Genomic DNA, 27,094 nt, shown 5'->3' with positions numbered 1-27,094 from the left:
CATAACCTTTAAGCTAACTATCCATTATAAGATTTCTTTCATGTAAGTTTCCTGCGTAGGATATTGAATTATTACTTTTTAGGATGAGGAGGTTAGTCATGTCTTGTCTCATTTTCTGGGCTTGTAGCTTTCACGGTATCTAGAAGATTTTCTAATCTCCAGGTGGTGGCTGGGGATCTCCCCCTATTACAACTGATCTCCAGCCTGTAGAGATCAGTTCCCCTGGAGAAAATGGCCACTTTGGCAATTGGACTCTGTGGCATTGAAGTGCCTCCCCTCTCCAAACCCCGCCTTCCTCAGGCTCTGCCCTCAAAACCTCCAGATATTTCCCAACCCGGAGCTGGCAACCCTAGATGTGGTACAGACATCAATATAAAGAGGAAGAAGAAACCGTCTCAGCCACTTGTGTGGTATCACTGAAGATGCTACATGCTGCCCTCCCCTCCCCCTTGTACCTGCCACACGCGTTGAGCAACTTGGCTTTCTCATAATCGCATGCAAGTTCTTTTATGTGAGGGGCAGTCGGTATACGACCGTCTTGGTATATACTATTCTGCTTGTGCACTCTACAGCGGTGGTCGACGTGGACTGGAGTCTTTACTTCCGCATTGCTAGCTGACCGTTCTGATGCCAAGGCACAAGCTTGCATGGCATGACTCAGTGCGTTCCTCTGTCTGACTAGGACGAGATGGATGTTGTGGACTCTCTCTCAGAGCTGAATGACTCAGGAGGACCCTTTAACTTGCTGATAAAATGTCATGGGAGAGGCCGCTGGAAGGTCACTGGCCCGGTAACTCGAGTTTGTGCATATTTCTGCTTTTGTGAGCTCACCAATCAGTAACTCTAGCTTACTGGGCAGATGTCAAGGGCCAGGACTCTTTGGGGTCACTAGCTTAGCAGCTTTAGCCTGCAGGGATGAGGTCAAGGCAGAGAACTCAGAGAGGTCACTTTCTCATCCCCTCCGGCTTGCTGGAGGAGATACCGGCCACCGAACATTTATTTGCAAATGGACAGTCACCCCCAGCTTAGCGCCGGTACTCGAAAAATCAATCCAGTATAAAGACAGTTGCGTGGCATTTGTGTTCTCTGAGAGCCACCTTAGTACAAGCGGCCTTAATTTTTGACGGCGGCATGGTCAAATGGGGTTGTCAGCCTGACAAATGAGCCTGCCTGGCTTGCCTCATGCAAGGTACCGTGGTAGCTGAATCAGATACACTGCTCTGCGTTCCCATAGCGATGCATAATTTTTAGGATGAGGATGTTAGTCTTGTCTTGTCTCATTTTCTGGGCTTGTGGCTTTCACGGTATCTAGAAGATCATTACTTTGTGCAGAGATTAATGGGAAGCTACCAGTAAACTGTACTTGAAACCAAACAGTATGACATACAGAAATATCCAGACTGCATCACACTTCCTCTTTTCGACAGTAAATCTTCAAGAAAAAAAGTATTGATTTTCTTCCTTCTGTGGTTTTTGCACTCTGGATGAACCTTGTTCTGACAAAACAATAGCAGATAATTTTTCTTTACTAGCCAGCTGGCCTTTAAGGGAACATTCTTAGTACTGTCCACTTGCAAGTTCAAATCTAAGTAAACAAGAAATATGATTTGCAAGCTGACAAGGGAATCAATATTGGCTCTTAGTGAATTTCAGTGTTTACCAGCTTATTCTAAATCATTGGCCTTACACAGAAGAAGTTGCTTTTAATTGCACATTAGGGCATTATCTTTGGTGTCTCACAGCTGGTGATTTTTCTCCCTTTTCTTTTTATCAATAACAACAACAAAAAAAAGACAGTGAAATGTTGGAGTAGGATTATAGACGTTGTGTGTGTGTTAAGTGCCGTCAAGTCGCTTCCGATTCATGGTGACCCTATGAATCAATGTCCTCCAAAATGTCCTATCTTTGACAGCCTTGCTCAGGTCTTGCAAATTGAGGGCTGTGACTTCCTTATAGACATTACTTTGGAAAATTGTTTTTTCTAATAAGATCCTAACTTCAGTCTGTCATTTTTTTTGTGTGTGTGTATGCGTTTTGCTGCAAGGTCTGCCAGAAGGGGAAAAAATATCTGTCTTGGCTATCTGACTTCCCATGTAGCTCATGTAAATATCTCCCAGTTGTTTTGAACTTTTATCTGAAATGTTTTGAAGGCTGCCTGGGGATAAGGTTGGGTTATATGCAAACAGTATTCTGCATTACAAGGCATATATTCAGCATTTTTTTTTTAGTGAATCCTTTGTTTCATTCCAGAGAAATCTCTATTACTGTCAGTCCTGGATTAACTGTTTTTTAAAGTACTACAGCACTGAGCCACTGTTCTCATGATAGTGAAACAACCAGAAATCTCCCTAATGCTGAAATGTTTGTGTGGCCTGTTCTTGATGCTTGGCTGGAAATTAAAATTCCACAGAATTCTTCCTTGCAAGAGAATATGGAGCACAGCACAGGTTGCTTTGGAGCGGTGATTCCCAACCTTTTTTTGACCAGGGACCACTAGGACTTTTTTGTTCGGTGCAGGGACCCCAAGGTTCAAAATAAAGATTCCAACAATTTGAAAATAAACTTTAATCATAACTGTTAGTTAAACATTAAACTTAGAATAATATTTGAATATATATTTTTATAATAGAGAACTTTTAATTGAAAATATTAATTTATTAGGGGTTTATAACTTTGTTTTGCGGACCTTAATTTAGTTCTCGCAGACCCCTGGGGGTCCATGGACCCCTGGTTGGGAACCAGTGCTTTAGAGGCAATTGGAAGTTAGAGGGTCCCGATGAATTGCTATGAATTCACTCCTGTTCTTTCACCATAGACATCTTTTACCCTCTTTTCTCCCCTGTCACCAGTTCACAGTGGCTTTCTCCATAAGTTCCCACCTAGTACCTGTGCAATTAATGTAGGAAGGAAAGGGCTTGGGTATACTTTAAACTTTATTTTTACTACTCTGTTGCTCCCAGGTATATGAGAAGGGGTAGGATTCCCAGTATCTATTGTGGGAGACCGGAGAAACCTGCTCACACAATTTGCATTTTATATAGTGATTTTGCGAAAGCAATTTACAGTCTATTCACGTTTCACCTTTTTGTTTTGTTTTCCAGAGGGTGAACATTTTGCAGCAATTTCTGCCAAGCAACCCACTGTATAAAACAGATGGGAATTGGTTCTGTTGAACCTTTCTTCTGGAAAATGCACTGAATCCAAGCCTGTGCCTAATATGGCTGATTGTAACCTTTACCTCTACTGGAATGGACCCCAATGCCTGACGTGGTTACCATGGTGATGATCTTAGCTACAACTCTGGAAAACAAAGGTGCTGATTCCCTAGCATGCAGGACTGAGCTGGTAAGAGTTCATTTCCCGTTGACAGCTTAGTTTACGTGATGAGGTGTTGATATTTTTTCAGATTGCAGGGCTGTCTCCTCACTTGAGGTAGAAGAAGTGGTGCGTCATTGGATCCCCCCCCCCCTCCAGTGACACGGTGTCTGTTGCTGATTAAAACTTGATGCCTGGGCAAGAAGAACTTAAGAATGTGGCACAGCACACGTTTCATGTCGTGTTGTAACTGGGTCCCTCACCTGGATGTGCCCAATTAAAATGCCAGGGAACAATAGCTCAGGTAGGTGCTGCACTGGCATGCCTGATATTGCATACTTGGCAGCGGAGGGCCCTATTTAAGTGAGAGAAGGGATGGGGGCATCACCTCTCCATTGGGCTGTTTATTCAGTGATGTGCGCAGTATGTGTGCCTGTCTCCAGAGCACATATTAGCATTCAAACATCTTTATTTCCTCTTTCACATTGGGACAGAAGTTTGAAAATGTTAGGCAACCGGATCTGTAGAGAACTTCCAGTAGCTCCAATAGTTCCCCAATAGCTCCACATGAGCGGCGGAGGCCAATCTGGTGAACTGGATTTGTTTCCCCACTCCTGCACACGAAGCCAGCTGGGTGACCTTGGGCCAGTCACTCTCTCTCAGCCCCACCTACCTCACAGGGTGTCTGTTGTGGGGAGGGGAGGGGAAGGTGATTGTAAGCCGATTTGATTCTCCCTTAAGTGGCAGAGAAAGTCGGCATATAAAAACCAACTCTTCTTCTTCTTCTGGACAGAGAATTCCTGCTTTTCTTTAAAGAAAAGAAGAATGGAGCTCTGGTGCCAGGTTAATTTTAGATAGTGTCTGAGAAATTGCTGAAATTGTTGTGTTTATTCTCCAATGTGATATATGCAATCATCGGTCAGCAGTGCCTTCTGTTAACTAAACAGGACAAATAGATCTGTCTTTGTGCACAGGAATAAACAGATACAGATTTGACATGAAAGTGGCAACATTTAGAAGCCTGTTGGAAAAGGTTTCAGACTACTCTGTTTCTAACCTGAAAGTCACCATTCTTAAACAAGAGAACTTCAAAGGGAAACATCATTGAGAAATTTATGAATTGGAATTCCTGTATTTGTTTAACTGTATTGGCATTTCCACTGACAAAATAGAACCTCTGAACTTGACCTGGAAATTTTGCAGCACAGCAGGTCACTTCAATGTACCATTTTTTAAACAAGCGGTCTTGTCAAATTTGAATGACAGTAAATTTTTTGTTTAAAAAAAATAAAATTCCAACAGATCCTCTTATCTGATATTGTCACATCCACAAAATTACTACTTGATCCTTCCTTGGTTCAGGTTCCACAACAGTCCTGTAAAAGAGTTTAGAAGAAAATGTATTCACATGAATGGGAACCGTGCACGAACAATTTAAAGACAGAACTGCCTCCTGTATTGAAGCTTGGCGCTATCATCTTTGGCTTACTTTGTTCACCAGACAGTAACATATTGTACTTACCTGCACTGTGAGCATTAATCCGGTTCTTTTAATATATCCCTAGACATCAGAATAATTCCTAAATCATTAGTAATATTTTTTTCTGGTTGTTTTCAGCACACTCCAAAGAAGATGAGTCAAGGACCTACTCTTTTCTCTTGTGGAATTATGGGTAAGTAGGAGAAACTTCTATGGTTTTCATTTTCCAGTCATAACTGCCCTTTATGAAGGTACAGCACCCCTGCCTTTTTTTGCAAGCTGAGAAGTTTTTTAATTTCATATGCACTTCTTTCTGAATTCCATATGGTTGGCTGTTGATCTGCTTTATGTTATACAATATGGCACTCAGCTGATGAGCTCTCTCCTGTATAAATTTCCAGCTGGCTGCCCTGTATGTCAAACTCAATGTGACCTCTGCCTCATCTCAAGTATTATAGAATCTAGTAAATCATCCATCCTCACTCCAAACTAAACCACATGGTCTTAATTGAGACAAGTGACAAGGAACAGATTCCATACAAAGCATCCTAGCATCTTGAAAAACAAGCTAAGATGCACATCTGGTATAGTCAAGCTTTTCTATTTAATGATGCGGGGTAATCAAGCTCTAGTTATTCACAGGTGTGAAATAAAACTTGCCTGCCATTCTTGGGAAATTGCAGAAAATTGCACCCCTCCAACCTTGGATTTCATGTTGCTGAGTATTTGAAGCCCACCTTATTATATTTCCTGAAAATGCTTTTGAATCTCCCTTATTCTGACAGCTATCCATAAAGTGAAATTGAATGCCGCTTTGTAATCCATAGCATTCAGAGGAAATTATAATAATCAGGACAATCACTATTTAATTGACATCCTTGGACAGCTGTCAACAGTGACATTTATACTGTACTAATACATAGGGTACCATCCATTTGAATAGAGATTTGCTGTTCAAATTATACTTGGGGTGTGGTTGGATGCTCTTGAAGGACTGGCAATTCTAAAAGACCTAATGCAGCATTATATTCATTAGTTTCTTATGCTACTGGGCATGACCTCCAGACCTAATTAAAACTTTAGGTAGAATTTGAGCCAAACTATCCTGTAACAAAAGCTGGTACTTTATGAACAAAGAATCTGTTCCCACTATTCACTGGCATTACCCTCATTAGCATTAATGGGGAACTGAGCACTTGTATGGAGGGAGACATTTCTCAAGCTTCCAGGCAATAAAGTCATCTGAAATGGGGTGGGGGGGGGTAGGGGAGACCAAGTTTTTGAATTTTTATTTTTACTGCAAATAATGGCATAGTCTTTAAAGTCAAGAAGTGAGAGCAACTGCCCTTTCTTGTTATGTTCCCTATGAAGAATAATTCAAGAAACATCAAAATACCAGATCAGTTGGTCAAAGAAAAAAATGGGACCAAGCCTGATACACTTAATTTGTTACTAATTCTCTACAAGACTTCATACATTTGAGCCATGCTCATGCTGGCCTTAATTTCCTCAGGTAGCCTGTTTTGAAGGGAACCTAATCTTAAATTGATGACCAAGGGACCCCCCCCCCATTCTTTGTTGTGCCCAGTCAACAAAAGTAAACCCCATTGGCATTGTTTTTGGTTTGATTTGTAATTTTAGGCTTCTTTCCCAATGCTTCCCCGTCACTCTGGCTTCCAGCTGACCCAGATTAGCCAGTCGAGTCATTGTTGGACCTCACCCAGGGAGGCTGAGGGCTGATAACCATGATGAGTTTCAAGGTCTTTCCGATTGAATAGTTGCGTTCTTGCTTGCGTAAAGAATTGAGGCAAATGCAAGCTTTCAGGTTTGGATATGGATTTGGGTCAGTGGGAAGCCGAGAAAAATAATGCCACATGAGGCATCTGGGGGATGGAGGTAAGAGGCAGGGTGTTTTGAGAACTAATTATTCATTTGGCTGGTGATAGCAGCTGAAAATGTAAGAACTGATAAAGTGGGTATATGTCATCCCTGGTTTTGAGAACGGTACTGTGCAAAATATTGTCGAAGGCTTTCACGGTCAGAGTTCATTGGTTCTTGTAGGTTATCCGGGCTGTGTGCCCGTGGTCTTGGTATTTTCTTTCCTGACGTTTCGCCAGCAGCTGTGGCAGGCATCTTCAGAGGAGTAACACTGAAGGACAGTGTCCTTCAGTGTTACTCCTCTGAAGATGCCTGCCACAGCTGCTGGCAACTGTCCTTCAGTGTTACTCCTCTGAAGATGCCTGCCACAGCTGCTGCCGAAACATCAGGAAAGAAAATACCAAGACCACGGTCACACAGCCCGGATAACTTACAAGGTACTGTGCAAGGCTGGCATTAGCATTATATCAGAATTGTCAGTAGCCTAAATCACCATGACCTATGAGAGCATGTGTGTGTGTGTTAAGTGCCGTCAAGTCGCTTCCGACTCATGGCGACCCTATGAATGAAAGTCTTCCAAAATGTCCTTTCTTTGACAGCCTTGCTCAAATCTTGCAAATTGAAGGCTGTGGCTTCCTTTATTGAGTCAATCTATCTCTTGTTGGGTCTTCCTCTTTTCCTGCTGCCCTCAACTTTTCCTAGCATGACTGTCTTTTCCAGTGACTCTTGTTGTCTCATGACGTGACCAAAATATGATAGCCTCAGTTTAGTCATTTTAGCTTCTAGGGTCAGTTCAGGCTTGATTTGATCTATAACCCACTGATTTGTTTTTTTGGCAGTCCACGGAATCCGTAACACTCTCCTCCAACACCACATTTCAAAGGAATCTATTTTCTTCCTATCATCTTTCTTCACTGTCCAGCTTTCACACCCATACATAGTCATAGGGAATAAGATGGCATGAATTAATCTAGTTTTGGTGGCCAGTGACACATCCTTACACTTCAGAATATTTTCTAGCTCCTTCATGGCTGCCCTTCCCAGTCTCAATCTCCTTCTGATTTCTTGGCTGCAGTCTCCCTTTTGGTTGATGGTGGAGCCAAGGAATAGAAAGTCTTGAACAATGAGAGCATAGACTGAGGCAAATTGGGAATGATGATTGGTGTCCAGCTGCTGGAACATGAGGCATGGGAAAGCTTAAATGATCATCTGCCACTGCTTCTCCAAGAAAGCTTTTTGTTTACTTTTATATAGTTGAATCACCTGGGTTTTTACGTTAAAGTATTCCTCCAGGAGGGTCAGAGCCCTTGAGTCCCTACAATGTCTGCAAATAGCTCGCAATTGTGATTTCTTTTTGCGGCATTCACTATCAAACCAGCCATGCTTAGCTTGTGTCCTTGAGTTGATTTGAGTCCCTGAGAGTGATCAAAGGGCTGCAGTGATATTAGTCAAGATGTTATCATAGTGCTTTATTAAAGCTGTTGCTTCCCTTGAATTCTTCACTGAATCACTATAAATTAGTGGGGACTCTGATACTGCCGTGAGTGCTCTGATACTGTCCTCCAGTGCGCGGTGTCCATCCTTGCGTTCTCATAGGCTACACATCTTAGCTTGATTAGAGCACATATGGACGAATAATGAAGCACAAATGAACAACTTTTTCCTAAAATCAATCATTTTGAAAAGTCCTGATCTTAATTAGTCATCTAAAAAGTGCTTTCTAAATTTATGAGCCATTTGCCTTAATCTATGAGTTCTCTTCTGTATGTAGTCACTGTAGATGCTTCAAAACTATAAACTCTAGACAGTTCTGAGACACTTCTGTTCTTAGTGGTGCAAATTTTTAATGACACCTGTCCACTGCCCTGAGCTCCTTGGTGGAAGGATAGGGCAAAAATGTAATAAACTGTAATAGAACTGACAGGCATACTCTCTGTGCCTATGTGACACACTGAAGATTAAAAATATAAAATTTGGAGCTGTCTGTTTAGCGAACTCTGGATCTTCCCTTTTTCTTTATCAGAAGTCAACATAGTTTAGCACTTTACCAAAAAAAGAACAAAAGTTTAAAAGTGCAGCTCCCAACCTTTCGATAATAATTTTTCAATTGGGAATTAGTCAGTGAGAATTTGTCTTCAGAGAGTTTGCCCCAGGTTCTATGGGTGTGAATCTGTAAACATTGTTTCTGAGCAGAATATTTGCTTGCTTCTTGGAATTAGTTGAGCTGGATTTGATGAGACTGCAGTCAAGAAGTATACATAATTTTTCTGGTACTGTTTCCTCAGTTCTGGTGAGACAGAATCCTTTCTATATAGTAATATAGTAAAAATAGTCATGAGATTTGTAGCAGGAAAAGGGGGGGATAACAATAGATGCAAAAACTGTCTTCATTCCACCAGAGCAACTCGTAGTAGCATTTTCATAACAGAAACATGACCTTTTTGTGGAGATAAGTTTGTTTCTCTGTATTCTCAAAAGGCAGTATTTTACTTTCCAGTTGAGCATAAATTTCTTATGCATGTACAAATATCAAGGGCATCCATGCCGATGGTGAGATCTTTCACACTTCTGTAAGTACTAAATTCACAGCTGAGGTTCAAACTCTGTTTTGAGTCTCAACTTGTTATTTGACCCCCAAAACAGCTGTGGAGTATGCTATGGATCGGGGCCAAGGCTTTAGGGAAGGTTAAAGGAGGGGCCATGACTCAGTGGAAGAGCATCTGCTCGGCATGCAGAAGGTCACAGGTTCAAGCCACAGCATCTCCAGTTAAGGACTGGGTAGTAGGTGGAGCTGAGGAGCTGCTGCCAGTCTGAGTAGACAATACTGACCTTGATGGACCAATTGTATTATTCAGCATAAGGCAGCTTTGTGTGTGTGTGTGTGTTTCTCCTGTGATGGTTTCACAATTTAAAGCCCTACCCACCAAGGGCTGCTTTAAAACTTAGTGGTGAAAAGAAACAGGAACCCATATTGTATTGTCTTTCTTCACTGGGAGTAAGGAAACTCTTTGTGTGTGTGTGTATACACATATAAAACAAATAAATACATATAAACACATAAATACAAAAAGGGAGGGGAGCTAATAAGAGTTTGTGAGGAAATGCCAAACAAAACAAAAACGTCCTTACCCACTAGTGGAAGACCATGATAGAGAGAGACAGACAAATTTCCCTGGGGAAGGTGTTTCAGAGTTCCAGAGTTCTGATGCCAGGCCCTGTCTTGGGTTGCCACCCACCTAGCCTGGCGGAGGCACTTGAAGCAGGGCCCTTGAAGATGACCACAGTGGTTGGGTAGGTTCATAAGGAAGTAGGCGGTCCTTCCGGTATGCTGGTCCCAAGCCATATTGGACCTGGGAGCAAATTTGGGAGCCAGTGTAGATGGAACAAGATTGGAGTGACATAGTCGCTACAACCCACTCCATTCAACATATCTTTTGGTAATAAGGAGAAGTTGGCAAGCAAATGTGTTCACTGATGCACTCAGGCTTGACAGAATGGCATGCCTGCAGGAACTCTGGGTCAGTTGAACCTTGAAAAGTGTTTTCAACTTAGTGAATGTTCGAGGCTAGTATTGCTGAAGATCATGAGTGTGTATGTGTGTGCGCGGGAGACTTAAATGGCTTTTTTGGTAGGGTCTATTATATCTGTGGAGTGATTCCAGGCATACAGTGAAGCTGCCAGTCCCTTTAAATTTCAGCATGTTCCAGATATTTATTTTAATTATTATTATTGAATTGGAAGGGCTGTAACTTGTTCTACCCTGTAGGCTCCACATTTAACAATTGCCAACACCCAACTAACATGTACCTTATATCATCACGAAGAAAAGTCAGTATTTATCTCCACTAGAAAACTTTTGAAGTGAGGGGAGGAAGAACCTGTTTTTAGCATGGCAGATTAAAGAACTTGAAGGCTGTGGAGAAAATGTAAGAATCGGTTAAAAAAACACATACACATTGTGTCTGGTTTGCATGCAAGCACTAAATTTACTTGTGCTGTGTTTTATTCTGAAGAGGCAAGTTATGTGCTCTCTTTCTTTTTAAATTTCCTATTGAATCATCCTTACATGAATAATATTTGCTTAATCTTTTTTCCCCCTTTCTGAAACAGGAAAGCAGGAGCACTGGTGTGGTTTCTGTGTCATTGCTATTGGCTAATTACCACCATTAAATTAATTCCACAATGAGAAGCCATATCTTTCGTATAAACAGAGGGACAATGGAAAGTACAAAATGCTGGCTTCCTTATGTTCTGTGCATACAAACAGTGCACGAGGAAACGAATTAAATTCAGGTGCCTCGCTCAAGAGATACACGATAAAACGCTGGCAAGGAGCGATACGAACTCCGTTCCCCCTACTCCACCCCTGTTTCAAAATATTGAATAACCCATAATTACTTTTAAATATTGCTGCAATGAATTATGTCAGAGGCAAAGATCATAGAGGAGGCTTGAGCCGAAGGATCATGTATTAAAAACCAACTGTAAAAATATATAGGTGCACATTTCTGTTATCCATAGTTAAAGGTTATGTGCATGTTTTAATTACTAGTCCCTCTTTTTTTGGGGGGGGGGGCGGTTAAAACACTAGATAAAATGTGCCCTGTATCATCCAAGGAACCCATTTATATTGGCAATAGCTTTAACAGTAAGTTGTAATTTTGTCGCTGTGAAGGTGAAACAGAAATTACAGCTCTTTTCCTCAGTGGGTAGCCGTGTTAGTCTGTTTGCAGTAGTCAAAAAGGGCAAGAGTCCAGTAGCACCTTAAAGACTAACAAAAATATTTTCTGGTAGGGTATGAGCTTTCTGAAGAAGTGAGCTGTGGCTCACGAAAGCTCATACCCTACCAGAAAATATTTTTGTTAGTCTTTAAGGTGCTACTGGACTCTTGCCCTTTTTGAGCTCTTTTCCTGTCATTCCAAATAGATTTGCCTATATCTGTTCTCAAAGGCTGCTTCTTTGTGTGCGGCAATAGCTGCATGACAGGGGTCGGTATGACTTCTCAGGAATTTTCCAGGCTGCCTTCTCTCCATAGAGGAGCCACACAGTTACTTCAAGAGAGCTGAGCAGAGTAGGAAATTATCTACGGCTACCTAGGACATTGCTGTGGCCAAGGCGAGATTAAATGTACGACCATTGGGGGAGTTAGCAGCCAGGTTTTCAGGGATCCCTTTTTCAAAACGATTTTGTGATTGTAAATCAGGTAATTTGGATACAATTCGGCATTTTTTTTAAATCGATTGTAAAAAGTATGATCTTGCTAGAGATAAATGGATTACAGTATTCATTCAGAAGCGGGGACCTGCTTTAAAGCAAGAGATAGTAGCAAAGTTATTGGCTGCTACTGATCCAAATGTAACCCTCGCCGTGGCAAAATTTTTGTCTATGGCTTTTAATACTTCCTTTTAACTGTATATTCTGGATTTTGTATTTCTGTATGTTTGATTATCTTTGTATTACCGAGCTTTATTGAATTTGTTCTGCTCATGACCTGTTGGTCTATGAGCAATAAAGGACAGAAATAAAGGAAATAAAGGACATAACTGTAGTGGATCAGGTTTTTCTTTTTTTGTTCCAGCAGACCAGAGACATTTATCTCTTTCCTTCTTTAGTGCAAACATTTCTGTTGTTTTGGAAAAACCCTCAAGAATGGGGATGGAATTAACAAATGAAACCTTTACATTACAGTAACAAAATGTGCCTGTTCTTCAGGCGAGAACGATTTCTTTGCAACTGTACCATTTAATTTTGTATGGCACTGAAGTTGAACTTCATAGGTTGTGGGAAAGCCGTAATCAGGGTCTCCCATGTTTCTTTCTGTTTTTTATCTTTAATGCTCAGAGCAGCCACAGGAATGGAAAGAGGACTCCAGTTTGCTTAAGGGTGCCATGCTAGGAGAGTAAGTATTGTGTTTCTTTGTGGTACCTGCATGGTTTTGGCTGCAGAAGAAATAGCAGCACTGGAAGGGGCAAGGAATGAGCTGGATATGGAAAATGGTGTGTGGAAATGGTGCATGGGAGGAAAGGATTTAAAACCCCTCCCCCCAGTACCAGTTCCTTGATCTGACTTGACTAATCTGACTTGATCAGATTTGAAAGATAGTATCTAAATTGGGCCTGTCATCCACTTCATGCACTGTAATTTCTTCAACCTTGCCTGTAATTCAGAAACGCTTCAGTAGTTTTCCACCAAACAAAAAAAGGAAGGCACCCCGGAAGCTGTTAACCAATGTCGTTCAAATGTTGCTTGCTAGGACGTCTCCTCAGTCGTCTGCTTTCCCCAAGGTTTCTGTAGGCACAGCTGAAAATTAACATTTCACAGCTGCTACTGGAAAATATTTTCCATTTGGAGGAGTTACCAGTGGAATATCTGAGCTACTTGGCCACCATGTCTGTTGACAGTACCTGAGTTGGCTTCGTTTCTCAAACATCGGTGCAGTCACAAGCTGCATGTGCTGGCAGAGGATCAGCGAGTGGCAACTCTTCCCCAGCCATTGTCCAACCTAGAGTTGTAGCCTGTTCCTATGCAGAGTTAGACATGCCCAAGCTCATTGAATGTAATGGGTTTAGGCCTGCCTAACAGTGCAAAAAAGGTGGGCTGTTTGTTAAAAGGTATAATTTACATCATCAGAATTGGCAGTAGGTGTATGCCTGATACTGCTGATGGCCACAACACCAGCAAGTACTGCTTGCTCGTGCCTGGACCTGGCTTTTTAAGGGCAGGAGGCTACTGCTGCCATAATTACTGGTTGGCTTCGTTTCAAGTTGCCGGCATGCCTCATTTTGCTCCAGAGGCCTATTGTTGTTTGTAGTGGTTATGGATAGTTCTTCGCTGAAAGAAGAATACTGAAGACCAGATGTGAGGAGGAAGACTTACGCCACTCAGGGAAAAAAATCAGTTGAAAGCCTGAGAGGAAGAGGTAGAAATTGGGAGAAGGCGATGGGTTCAATTTCAGCAACTGATTTTGAGTTAAAGGTGTCTTAAGGGCGAAAACGCATGGTCACTTTAGCCTCCTTTGTTCCCTGTTTCAGCCAGGATCGAATGCATGCGTTTTTGCTGAACGTGTGTTCGATCCTGGCTGAATCCTGGCTGAAACAGGGAATAAAGGAGGCTAAAGCGACCATGTGTTTTTGCCCAAAGTGAATAAAGCAACTGTCCTGTGAGGAGCGGTTAGGGCTGTTTAGCTTGGAAAGAAGGCGGTTAAGAGGAGACATGATAGAGGTCTATAAAATTATGGATCGTATATAGAGAGAGTGGACAGGGAGAAGCTTTTCTCCTTCTCTCATAATACTAGAACTCAGGGTCATCTGCTCAAGCTGGAGGGTGAGATTCAAAACAGATAAAAGGAAGTATTTCTTCACACATTGAATGCATTGTGGAACTCCCTGCTCCAGGATGATGGCTGCCATCTTGGAAGGCTTTAAGAGGGGAGTGGACATGTTCATGGAGGAGAGGGGTATGCATGGCAACTAGTCAAAATGGATACTAGTCACGATGCATACCTATTCTCTCCAGGAGAGAGATGAGCATGCCTATTATATTAGGTGCTGTGGAACACAGGCAGGATGGTGCTGCTGCAGTCGTCTTGTTTGGGGGCTTCCTAGAGGCACCTGGTTGGCCACTGTGTGAACAGACTGCTGGACTTGATGGGTCTTATTCTGATGCAGCATGGCCTTATGTTCTTAATAGAGGCTAGAGGGGCAATGATAGCACTTAGGAGAGGCCTCTTTCGTAAGGGTTGCTTTCTGACATTGTAATTACAATGTAGAACTAATAATGGTAATATTTTTTTTTTAAAGGGACTGTTCTCAAAGTCTGTTCTCTTTGGACTTTATTTTTATCTTGCGCTGAATAGCATGTTAAGCAGGCTTTCAGATATGGCTAAGCTATATTTCATGCATAAGCAGTTTCAGTTCCAACCTTCTGGTTTCTTTTGTCTCCTAAGAGAGAGGGGGTGGGGGAAGCAGTACTCCCTGATGATGGAAATAGCACAGAACCCTTCGTCTTTCTCGTCCAGTTTGTCATGGTTTGGTACTTGCCAAAGCTAGTGTCAGCGGGTTTAAGCCAGTAAGTCTTAATAGCTGTCAACCACAGCAGATGAAGGTGAGATATAGAAATGAATAAGCAACCACGGTGAATGATGATGCCGTCCCAGTGTCTTCTCGCCCACAGGCCCGAAGCGCTGCTTGGGTGGAAACCACACGTGCACACGTTGTTCACAGCATTTTTGTTACATCACGACACACTGTTTGCTATCAGAACTAGCAAAGCCAGGGTTGAAAGAGGTACCCGATGTTTCAAGCTGTCATATATACTATTTTATATGCACAGGTTGCTTTAGGGTTGCCAGCTCCGGGTTGGGAATATACCTGGAGAGTTTGGGGGTGGATCCTGAGAGGGGCGGGGTTCGAAGAGGGGAGGGATTTCAGTGCCATAGAGTCCAATTGCCAAAGCAGACATTTTCTCCAGGGGAACTGATCTCTGTCGCCTGCAGATCAGTTGTAATAGTGGGAGATCTCCAGCCACCACCTGGAGGTTGGCAACCCTAGGTTGCTTGGGATCCCCTATATATTTATAGTATGTTTACTGCAAATGCTCTTTCATCTGAAAGGAAAAAAAACAAAGTAATTATAGGTTAAATTTTAAAAGTTAGCTGAATTTGATAATATGTAACTTTGGTGATGTTAAAAGGACATGATGACCTTTTTGGCATTATCCAGGGTTTCTGGCCTGCCTACAACTAAGTCCTGTCTACGACTAATGAAACCAGAGGTACTAAAAAAGCTCACATAGATTCTCCACCATCATCACCTCTGTTTTGCCTCTCCTCATCCAAAAGAAACCTAGGCTTTTTTTGTTTGTTGTTGATTGTTAATTTTAAATTTGCATATATTTAAATTAATTAGGATATCCAAATGGCTTAGTGGTGGATATGCTCCCCTGGTTTTGGGCTCTCACTTGTTTTATGAAGCTGCACTGAAAGGCCTGGCTTTAGCATTCTTTGTTATTAATCCATCTAATAGTAATAACATTTGTAATTGCCGTTTTTGTTTTGTTTCTGATATTTATCCTTTAATGCAAAAGCCATCAACTCAACAAAAGACAAATAGCAAAAATTAAAAGAGATTGAAAACCCATAAGCATGCATAAATGCTCAGAGTATAAAAGATAGTCTTTTAACAGAGTAATAAAATGGCATTCGTTTCAAGAATACCATTATCCAAAATATACTTTGGGGGATAATAGGGTTACTTACAAACAAGGAAAGGATATCAAGCAGTAAGAAACATAGGAACCTTTACCTGTCCCTTTGGAGCCCTAATGGGACATCATATTTTGCTTAATAGCTTCCCTTATCTTAGACAGTCTGTCTTCCTTAGATGGTTGTTTGGGAAGCTTTCACAGGTGCACAACACACATATTTGCTGCCATTCATAGGCTCTTCAAAAACTCTAAAATCCTATTCTAGTACTTGGGCTGCTATGCCTAAAATGTAACCATTTCCCAAAATCTGTCATGTCGGAGACTTCCACTGTAAATGGAAAAAGTAACCAACTTGGCCATATTCGTTCCAGTAAAAAGGGCCACAGATGTCATGAATTAAACGTAAACTGGCAAGCATTTAGTACTATTGGCTCACAAATTAACATTCAGGTTCATATGGTGGAAAGTGCCATCAAGTCACAGCCAATTTTTGAAAACCTTTGTTGGATTTTCAAGGCAAGACACTTACAGAGTTTGTTTGCCATTGCCTGCTTCTGTATAGCAAAACTGGACTTCCTTGGTAGTTTCCCATCCAAGTATTAACCAGGACCAACCTTGCTTAGCTTCTGAGATCTGATGAGATCGGGCTAGCATGCCCGCTCTTTCAAATATTTTTATTTGAAAGAGATCTATCATTTGTAAATGCTGAAGAGCATTTATGTTTAAAAGTCTTCAGGTTTATTTCTGGGTATATCTTTTGTATGGTCGAGTGGTGGTAAAGTGAAAAGGTATAGATTTAAGATCTTCCTCCACTTGTTCCAGGTGTTCAGCATATACTAAACAATTGGATTAAACATAACAGATTGTAATGTAGAGTAAATAATTGAAAGGATGTGTAGGTATAGAAGTGTTCTCCATTTGAGTCTCCCACCTCCCAATACAAGAAGTATAGCCATATGTCAAATTTTACAGCTGAGCCACAGAGTGACTGTATTCTAGATATTTATAGTGAGTTGATTCCACCCTTCCTTCAAGGAGCTCAAGGTGGCATATATGATACTTCCCTCCATAGTTCAGCAACAGTCCTCCTTTGATGGGAAGACTACGAAACAGTGTAAAATTGTAATCATGCGCCACAGAATTTCTTTGTCTTTAAATTAAGTCTATATGAGGAAGGCAGACTCAGTAAAATCTGGTTCTTGTCAGGTTCTTGCATCTGGGAGTGCTAGATCTGTGTACATTTGGGGGTTAAGCTACACATTACATTGAGGCATCCATGATCAGGTCTGTGTATTATAATCTTAAAAGGGGCAGAGCGAGCTGATCGGACTGGTGGTGGTGGAAAGTGCCGCAAGTTGCAGCTGAGGTATGGTGACCCTATAGGGCTTTCAAGGCAAGAGACATTCAGAAGTGGTTTGCCATTGCCTACCTCTGGGTAGTGACCCTGGACTACCTTGGCGGTATCCCATCCAAGTACTTATCAGGGCCGGCCCTGCTTATCTTCCAAGATCTGACGAGATCAGGCTACCCTGGGCTGCCCAGGACACAGGGGTACCCTGGGCCCCCAGGCCTGATAGGACAAGGGGACTTTAATTCTTTCCCACTCTACTAGTTTCCTGATGGAGATTGCCTCGTTCCCAACTGCTTTTAGCCTTGGTAGGGAAACGAAGACAAGTATACTGCGGATCCAGTGGACAGAACCGACCGCTATTGAGGAAATTATGAGGGGCAAGGATGAACACACACACACACAACCCTCCCGGTGCTGTAGCCCTGATACAAATGATAGCATTACATATCTACTCATGACTGGTTTTTAAAGATAAAGTAGGTGGTAGATATGATCGCAGATCCTCAGTGCAGAGTGTAGTTTGGCTGTCAGGTCAATGGAATTAACGGCACTGTTAACATATTTATGACTTGAGGGAAAGGTCCAATCTTCATACTAGCTTGGGGTCCCCACTACACTTTTAGACAACTTCCATATGTTTGTTACATGGAACAAATGTTACATACCATTCATTGGGGTTCAGTGAGTGTAAAGTAACCATCATGCTGGTATACTCCAATGGCAGCTGGTCTACACGTTGTGCTTGCCCATGGAGACTGATATCCTCTTGGCCAGTTGTATTGTTGAGTATTATTGACCATATCAACTTATTTATTTAAAATACCTATCAATTTTTATTTAGAACATTTTGCCCCACTTTTCTTGAGCTCAGAACAACCTATCTGTAAACCATTTCACTAATGTTTGATGCCACATATTCCAAAACTTGTGATATAATGGTCACCACTCATATGGAATTCTAAATGGTTTGGCTGGGAATGGATAGGTAATTCATCCTAAGGGTATTAATCCCCATAGCAAATATGACCTGTAGGCCAGCTCTGAGAGAATGCTACTTGGATGCCTTACTGAATGTGCGTTGATTGTAATAAGACCACTGTAAAGTCGCATTTTCCATTTTAAAAAATTAGGATAAAAATGTAGCTGAGACTTCACATATATAATTGGATTGTTCAGGAAGGCCTTGAGTCTGAGGTAGCTTTTAGTGGTCAGGGTTATGCACATAGGGAAGCTGTGGTTACGCTTCATCAATATAATCTAATAGTTGGTTTTACACACTTTAATATAGTTACCTACCATGATCCTTTGGGATTGTGTTGGTTGCATGTCCAAATAAATTAATAACGCCCAGTAGCCCATCTTTGGTTCTGGGAGTCAGTATTCCTTAATCTTTATTCCTCATTTGTATGGGACACACCTTGATAAAAGTCTGGGACAGATCAGCAAAGAGAATCCCACAATTTTTGTTGGACTATTGAATTGTTGATGTCAATGATGTTATGCAGCCAGGGGTATGGTCACACATAGGGCATTTTCTGTAAAATAAAGGCAATAAAATACATGTTGTATGCTGACCTGCAGTTAACTTTGCAGAGAACAACAAGAGAAAGTAGTAAATAATATAAGCGTTTCTCATGACAATTCTGTTTTGAAATACTTTTCACTTCTGAAGATTGATGGTTGTTTGTGTAAAGTAATGTTGAAATGGAGAGGTATCCTATATCCTCCTGCACGGGCTTAGCAGGGCCTTTTGTAAAATTTGACGTCTGGACCCTGAGGGTCGTGGCAGCTTGCCATTAAAAATTAGCTTCTATTTCTGTTCCTTTTGTCTGGTGCTCTGACCTGAGAATGCTCTGATGGCTGTAGTTCATATGGTGGGGAAATAAGCAACATCTAAATATAGAGGTCATAGTTAATGCTGTAATTCTTGCTTAGCATTGTGAGAAGAAAGTCACTCAAAACAAAAATGGATAGCTGCATCTTTCCACTGACTCCAGTGTTTCGATTGTTGACTGGCAGTGGCAAAACTCTTTGCAGATGTCAGTTAAAGAAGCCAGTGAGAGGCACGTCTGCAGTTAAGGGCAATTGGAGCCCATAATGAGAACTACCTAAATCTGCACATTTAATATTATTACTTGGAAGTATTTTACCATTTATTCTCTGTTAGTTGTACCGTGCTCCTCTAAGGTTTGTTCTGATGAATAGTCTGCTTGTTTTCCAACGTCAATAGCTACTTGTCTTCATCAGTTTGAACCCGATCACATGAAAATCTAATGTGTGTGTGTAACGTGCCGTCAAGTCACAGCTGACTTATGGTGACCCCAGCAAGGGGCTTTGGCAAGTGAGAAGCAGAAGTGGTTTGCCATTGCCTGCCTTCTGAGTCTTCCTTGGTGGTCTCCCATCCAAGTACTGACCCTGCTTAGCTTCCAAGGTCTGGTGAGATTGGGCTATACGATGCCACCTTCCCTTGAAAAAATATAATAGCCACAGTCAAATATACAATATTTGTCTGTTTGCAACTCAAGTGATAAATAAATAGCTGCCTGTGATAGAATATTATTTTCTTGCTTACATAGCTGAGTATAAATATGTCAGTATACACACCTAGTAACTATCGCGTGCCGATTCTCTAAATGTTTCAGGCCTGCGTCTTCTTTTCGTTCAGAATTTCAGGAGGCTTTTACTCTGCTATCATCATTGTGTTGGTATGGACTCAACGTGATATTAACAATTCATCCTTCTGTTTGTGAGCCCTCATGGTATAGTATAGTGGTTAAGAGCAGTGGACTCTAATCTGGAGAACCGGGTTTGATTCCCCACTCCTCCACATGAACGGTGGACTCTAATTTGGTGAACTGGGTTGGTTTCCCTACTCCTACACATGAAGCCAGCTGGGTGACCTTGGGCTAGTCACAACTCTCTTAGAGCTCGCTCAGCCTCACCTACCTCGCAGAGTGTCTGTTGTGGGGAGGGGAAGGGAGGATGATTGTAAGCCGGTTTGATTCTTCTTTAAATTGGCATATAAAAACCAACTTTTCTTCTCCTTCTTCTTTCATATAGGAATGCAATGTAGTTACTTTTGTTTCCTATAATTTATTTTATCATTTATTTACTTCGATGATAGTTTATCTTTCTCATAGAACACTCAAAATGGATTAGAAAAATTAAAAGCCGACAATAACTATAAATAACCATTTACAAACTTTCAAAAGACAGTAAACTACATCTAAACTACAACAAAATATCCCAGTCATTAGTAGTGCCCTACTGAAAAGTTCTATTTTGCACATTCTGTCTAATGACACTAGTGCAGGAACTTCCTGACCTGGTCAGGCAGGTTGTTGTACCAGGTGGAGGCCATAACAAAGGATTCTTGGATATGGGCAGCTACTAATCTCATCCGTTTCCAGGACATCCTGCATTCTGTATAGATGCAGAATCAGGTAGGACACCTTAGCAATAGCCTGGAGCTTAAGAATGCAATCCTAGGCAAGGTTACACCCTTCTAAGTCCATTCACTGATTTAGAACTGCATAACTCTGGTTAGGATTGGACTGTAAACTGCTGTATTACTCTTCACCTGCAGTGTGTAGCAAGCAGGCCTGAGTAGGGAATAAGAAAAGCTGTCCCACAGACAAAAATGCTTGGGATTTTTTCATCATTTGAGAGAGCTGCAACTGTAAACTGCAACTGTTCACTATCAAACAGATGTTCTGCATCCATTTGTATAGGTCAAATAGCTTTAACGTGTAATTGACTGTCACTATTTAACATTTATTTATCAACAATGCTGCGCCAGTTCTCTTTTTGGTATCCTTGCTAAACTTTTGTATTTGCATTACAGTTTAGCATTTTAATTTTTCTGAAAGGTTCTCAGATAGTAGTGCTGTTGAGGTCTGTCTTTTTTAAAAACACACACACCTGGTTACTTAATTTATTGGTAAATGCAAAGATGTAAATGCAAATATTATTTGCTTTTTATTTATTAATTTTTTAATTTTATTGGAAAAAAACCAGTGACAATAACAACAACTAAAAAAAGCAGAATTACTGACAGTCTTCGTAATTTAAAATTATATATATATATATATACACACACACACACACACACACACAATAAAATAAGATCAAGTCTCCCATGCTACAGCTTATTTCTATTTGCTTTTTAATAACGGCTGCCACTCCTGTTGGGCAGATAACTCAAGTTGTCTCTACCTCCATTCTAAATCAATTTCTTGTCAATGCAGATTATAAGGATTCACTAATGTATTGTGGTCTCCCATGAGATTTAAAAAACAACAACACATTAATGATATGGCAAGTGAACTATACATTAACCGGTGCTAATGAATGTATGTCATTCTATCATTTCCCAACCAGAAAATGACAGATGGAGAGACCTCAGCAGGAAATGTCCCCTTCAAATCGAGCAGCAAAGCACCAACATTTGGGATTGCCTTCCTGACAAAAGCGAGGAAAGCCCCATATGGCAGAAGCAAGCAGCTAGCACATGCTCGGTGACCAACTTGATCAAAGACCTCAGTCTCAGTGACCGGAATGGCAACCCGTCAGCACCGCCCAGCAAACGCCAATGTAGGTCACTCTCTTTTTCCGATGAGATGTCTAGCTGCAGGGCTTCATGGAGGCCTATGGGATCGAAGGTCTGGACTCCTGTAGAAAAGAGACGGTGTTATAGCGGGGGAAGTGTCCAGCGCTACTCCAATGGATTCTCAACCATGCAAAGGAGTTCAAGCTTTAGCCTTCCTTCCAGGTCAAACGCTCTTTCCTCGTCCTATGACCAGTCTGGATTTAGCAACAGATTTGGATATCAGCCATGCCAAGGAATGAGGAGGTCAGCCACTTACGGACAGACGAGTGATATCTGGGGCAACGATCACAGTTCTGTAGAGAGTGGCCGGGTTGACATTCAGCGGTCGCTCTCCTGTTCCCATGATCAGATATCCTTTTCGGAATATTGTCTGCCCTCAGCAAACAGCACACCTGCCTCGACGCCAGAGATGACAAGGCGCTCCAATGGGCTTTCCCGAAGCCGGTCTCAGCCATGTGTCCTTAATGATAAGAAAGTTGGAGTTAAACGACGGCGGCCCGAAGAGGTAAAGGAACAAAGGCCTTCCCTGGACCTTGCCAAGATGACCCAGGTAAGGGATGATTACATCACAGATGAGTCTCATGGCTAGGCCAGACAAAACCCACCACGAGGCATTTATTTTCATACAGGCAGTGCATACACTCTGAACAAAAGCTTGGCATAATAGGGATGTGCAGTACTAATAGAACCACAAACCCCAATGATTTGTTTACCACATTGAATTCTATATTTTATTAGAAGTACTGTTTGCTGCTTCCTTTTGCAGCTGGAGACTGATTCATATTCTAACAGACATGACATTAATGACGCCATATCTTCCTCATCCTGTTTTCACTTGCAAAACCCAGATGGCATAATCCCTTTCAAGAAGATTTGTTTTCTGAAACCATCTTCCTAGTCAAAGGGTTGGATCCTTCCTTCCTTCCTTCCTTCCTTCCTTCCTTCCTTCCTTCCTTCCTTCCTTCCTTCCTTCCTTCCTTCCTTCCTTCCTTCCTTCCTTCCTTCCTTCCTTCCTTCCTTCCTTCCTTCCTTCCTTCCTTCCTTCCTTCCTTCCTCCTTCCTCTCTCCCTCTCTCCCTCTCTCCTTCCCTCTCCCTCTCCCTCACCTTACTACAGACCCAGTCTTACATGGCCTTTGTTCATGCAGTCCCATGATCCACAGCACAGCCTTTTTGGTGGTCCTCCCATTTTTACCAGCAGAAAAACCTGGTTGGATTCAACCCACTATCTAAGATTCAAATAACTTAATCATTTCACAACGATGAACGTTATTAAAATTAAATTGTGTTTTTTCTAGATAGCGAAATATGTTTAAGCTAGCAGGGTTTGTCTGAAAAACCTAAACTCATGTATGAAACTGCAGAAGGTGTGCTTCTGAATACGAGCTGTGGAAAGCAGGGGAAACCTCAGTAGTTCTTAGTGCTCATTGTATTTCTGTTTGAATCCAAACTGGGGACTATGCAGAACACAGACTTCAACCAGCAGTTGACTTCTGTAGTTTTCCATTTCGTTATCATATTTCATTTTCAGTTGCAAACCAAAGGGCAAAATTTTCCTCTTCAGTCAGGAATCCAAAGTGTGAGCAGATAAGAGATCTGAAGTGTGTATCAAAAGGGATGATTTGGTTCCATAAACTCTTAAACTTCCCATACCTGTTCGGGAGATTGGTGGCTTTGTAAAGTGTGACACTCATAACTAAACTGCAAGGATTCTTGAAAGAGCAGTACCCCAAACCAGCTTCATCTTCTTATGAGTCAGCATATTTTACTGTCAATAATTTACAAGCATATGCTAGATAGCTTAATGCCACCTTTGTGTGGGACAGAGATAAATTGAGTTTAAAGATCTGATAGCTTCCTCCCTCCATGGAATTAGGGTATTAAACTTGTTTTCCTGGCCTAATTCCAGTTTTAATTAATTGCCCCTCTACATATCAAAAAAACTTCCACCACCCCCCCACACTGTACATAGTTTGCACAGCTGGCCAAGGGCTCTTAAACCAGCTGCTGCATCTCTATCTTATATTCGAATTGCGAAGTTGGCCAAATCTTTGAATATGTAAATCCGATGACTTGAGCTGTGAATGGACAAGACAGATCTTTCCACAAGCCTTAAAAGGGCCCCAGGTTTGCACAAAAATGTGAAATCTAAAAAACACACACAATGGATTAAAAAAAAAAACAACTACCAAAAATGATAAAAGGAATGCCTGTAACTTTAAGCAATGGATTTCCACAGTGGCCATTGCAAGGTAACAACAGATTTCAGGCTTGATTCTGTCAGTAAAAGGCAGGAGGAGGGGGTAGTGGCCATTCCAGGCCTATTTTGGCCTATGAAGGAAGACTCATTGGGGCCAGGTCTAATTAGGGTTGCCAGCTCCCGTTTGGGAAATTCCTGGAGATTTTGTGGTGGAGTCTGAGGAGGGCAGGGTTTGGGGAGGGGAGAGGCCTCAGCTGAATATAATGCCATAGAGTCCACCCTCTAGAGCAGCCATTTTCTCCAGGGGGACAGATCTTTGTCATCTGTTCAGTTGTCATTCTGGGATATCTCTAGGTCCCACTTGGAGGCTGACAACCCTAGGAGTGGAAGCAACCTCTAGGTGACTTGATACCACCTGCCTTGCATGACTCAACTAGGCCTAGCTGCTTGCTGCTGTTCTACAGCAGCCACCCTATGAAAGTTGGTGTAATGTAGCCATTAGAGCTTAGAGTAGGGTCTAGGTGTGGGGAGGAGTTGGAGGATGCTGGGCAGCTGAACTTCTTGGCTGCTCCTAGCTGAGGGCCCTGAGCTGCTGCAGCCCATGGATCCATGCCACCTTTGCTGTGGAAACTCACTGGGTGATTTTGGACCAGTCACATACTTTCAGCCTTACCTACCTCACAGGGTTGTTGTGCGGATAAAAAGTAGGTGAGGAGAATAACGTGAGCTGCTTTGGTCCCCACTATGGAGAAAGGTGGGGTAAAAAAGAATTGAATAAATAATAAATATAGCTTAAGATGGGAGGTAGATAAAAGATAGCTTGGTGAATGGCTGAGAACCAGAGAATGAGGCAGAGGGAGGCGAGAGGATATGGGGATTGCCAGAGAGAGGGCAAGTGGAAATAGTGTGGAGAAGGGAGACACAGGGGAAAGTGAGGTCCTCCCCAAGTCCTTGAGAGTTCCCTCCGATGCAAATGGGTCTGGCCCAGTGGCTAGCACAACACAACTGGACCACAGTTTTCCTAGGCAGAGGCTGGGGCGGGACTTAAACAGGGACAGATAAAGGTAGGCTGGCTGTTTGGTGGGAAGGATATAGGGTTGCCAACTCCAGGTTAGGAAATACCTGGGAAAGGTAGGGTTTGAGGAGGGGAGGAACCCCAGAAGGATATAATGCCATAGACTCCACCCTCCAAAGCAGCCATATCCTCCATAGGAACTAGGGTTGCCAACCTCCAGGTAAGGGCTGGGGATCACCCAGAATTACAACTGGATATATCAGTTCCCCTGGAGAAAATGGCTGCTTTGGAGGGTAGAGTCTATAGCATTATACCCTGCTGGGGTTCCTTCCTTCCCCATTCCTCACCCTCCCAAGGCTCCACCCCCAAATCTCCAGGAATTTCCCAACCTGGAGCTGGCAACCTTAAGGGGTAGGGGGACTGATGTCTGTAGTTGGAAGGTCTGTTGTGATTCCAGGAGATCTCAAGCGCAACCTGGAGGTTGGCATCCCCAGAAGGAGAGAAGGAAGCAGGAAAAGGGGAGGGCCTTTCAGGAAAGGAAAGGAGGAAACGGTGGGAGAAGGGGAAACGAGATGACTCCCGCAAGTCCTTGCGGGTTCCCACTTTTGAAAATACGACTCCTTTGCATTGTTTGCACTGACTAGAATTGTATTAGGTCCCTTAGGATCCTCTTCAATAAAGGATGCCAAATTAAATGTACAGGATAATAAAAAGGTGCTTTTCCTAAGCAGGAACAGCTGATTAGTGAAGCTGCACTTGTACTTCATTTCCCCTTGCCTCAGCATAATGACTTTTGATAGAGGAAACTCATTTATGTACCTGCTTTAAGAATGTGATACTTTACAATACTTTATGGCTGAATGGGTGATTGGATATGTTCATTTTCTCTTGTGTTTGAGAGAATGCTTTTTCCCCTTCTCTAGAGAAGTTTGGAAGATAAAAAGGGTAAAGAAATAACATGCTTGGGTAACTTCAGGGGAAAACACAGTACCTTTACACTGCTCTACAGTCCCACTTTGAAAATGTGTGTCAGTGAAATTTAATATGCTAAGTTGCTTTTATTAGCTAATAAACTTGGATAGGTAGTAAAAACAACCTTATTATACTTTATGAGTCCCAAGTCGAAATCACCCAGCATCACTGAAGGCCTTTTCATTTCTTGTACTTGTGGAAACAGTTTAAAATATATAGTAATGCATGTTTGTACCTAGGTATATATTTAGGCTATTTCATTTGCTCCAGGCTCTTATCCAAGGAAGCAGCAGAGGTTTGTAGTAGAAAATGTAAAAGGCACCTCTGAGAGAAACAAACCTCTGTGGCTGGCTTAACTTTTCATCAGCAAGGCTCCAGGTACATCAAACATCGATCAAAGCAGGACGTGGGAGGCTCCTAATTGCTGTAGAAGCATAAGGTGCTCTGAAACTTGTGCAAAGGTGCATGATTCTGTAAACATGCATGCCTCCTGGAGTTGCTGTGGCCAAAGTGGTAATTGACGTGGCTGGGAACGGGGACATTGGCCTTTTACGATGTTGCAATGCCAGATCCAACAGGATTTTTGGTATTGTGACATCATCACGTTCACTACGTGGTGCCAGACTGGGCGAACATTCACTACATGATGCAAAGGAGCCTTGGGAAGGCGAGGTTTGGGGAGGGAAGAAACCCCAGCAGGGTATAATGCCGTAGACTCCACCCTCCAAAGCAGCCATATCCTCCATGGGAACCTGGGTTGCCAACCTCCAGGTGGGGGCTAGAGACCACCCAGAATTATAACAGTTCTCCAGATCACATATATCAGTTCCCCTGGAGAAAATGGCTGCTGTGGAGGGTAGTCTATGGCATTATACCCTGCTGGGGTTACTTCCTTTCCCCAAACAAAAGGGTTTAGTCTCAGAATGCCACGGGAGCACAGCCTGATCCTAGTTGTATGGGATGACTTTCAGTCGGTGAGGCTGGTGGGGACAAGCTGTATGGGCCACCACATCTAGATTTGACCCTTAACCTTTGTGGCGGTTGGTATTGAGGTGGGCTGGGTTGGTAGAAT

General features: G+C 42.2%; 1 protein-coding gene across 1 annotated transcript in view; it reads left to right on the top strand.

The window, feature by feature from the left end:
* The first annotated feature begins 3,135 nt into the window (after positions 1-3,135).
* Positions 3,136-27,094, top strand: part of FAM53B (family with sequence similarity 53 member B) — a 97,849-nt gene continuing 73,890 nt past the window's right edge. The window contains exons 1-3 of the mRNA XM_056849822.1: positions 3,136-3,345; positions 4,934-4,988; positions 21,609-22,387. Of these exons, the coding sequence (XP_056705800.1) occupies positions 3,259-3,345; positions 4,934-4,988; positions 21,609-22,387 (921 nt within the window). The 5' untranslated portion in view covers positions 3,136-3,258. The remainder of the gene's footprint in view (positions 3,346-4,933; positions 4,989-21,608; positions 22,388-27,094) is intronic.

This window comes from Euleptes europaea, chromosome 5 (genome assembly GCF_029931775.1).
Source record: "Euleptes europaea isolate rEulEur1 chromosome 5, rEulEur1.hap1, whole genome shotgun sequence".
NCBI classification, from domain to species: Eukaryota; Metazoa; Chordata; class Lepidosauria; order Squamata; family Sphaerodactylidae; genus Euleptes; species Euleptes europaea.
Note: the sequence above shows the minus strand (reverse complement) of the source record. Positions and strands in the feature narration are given on the sequence as shown.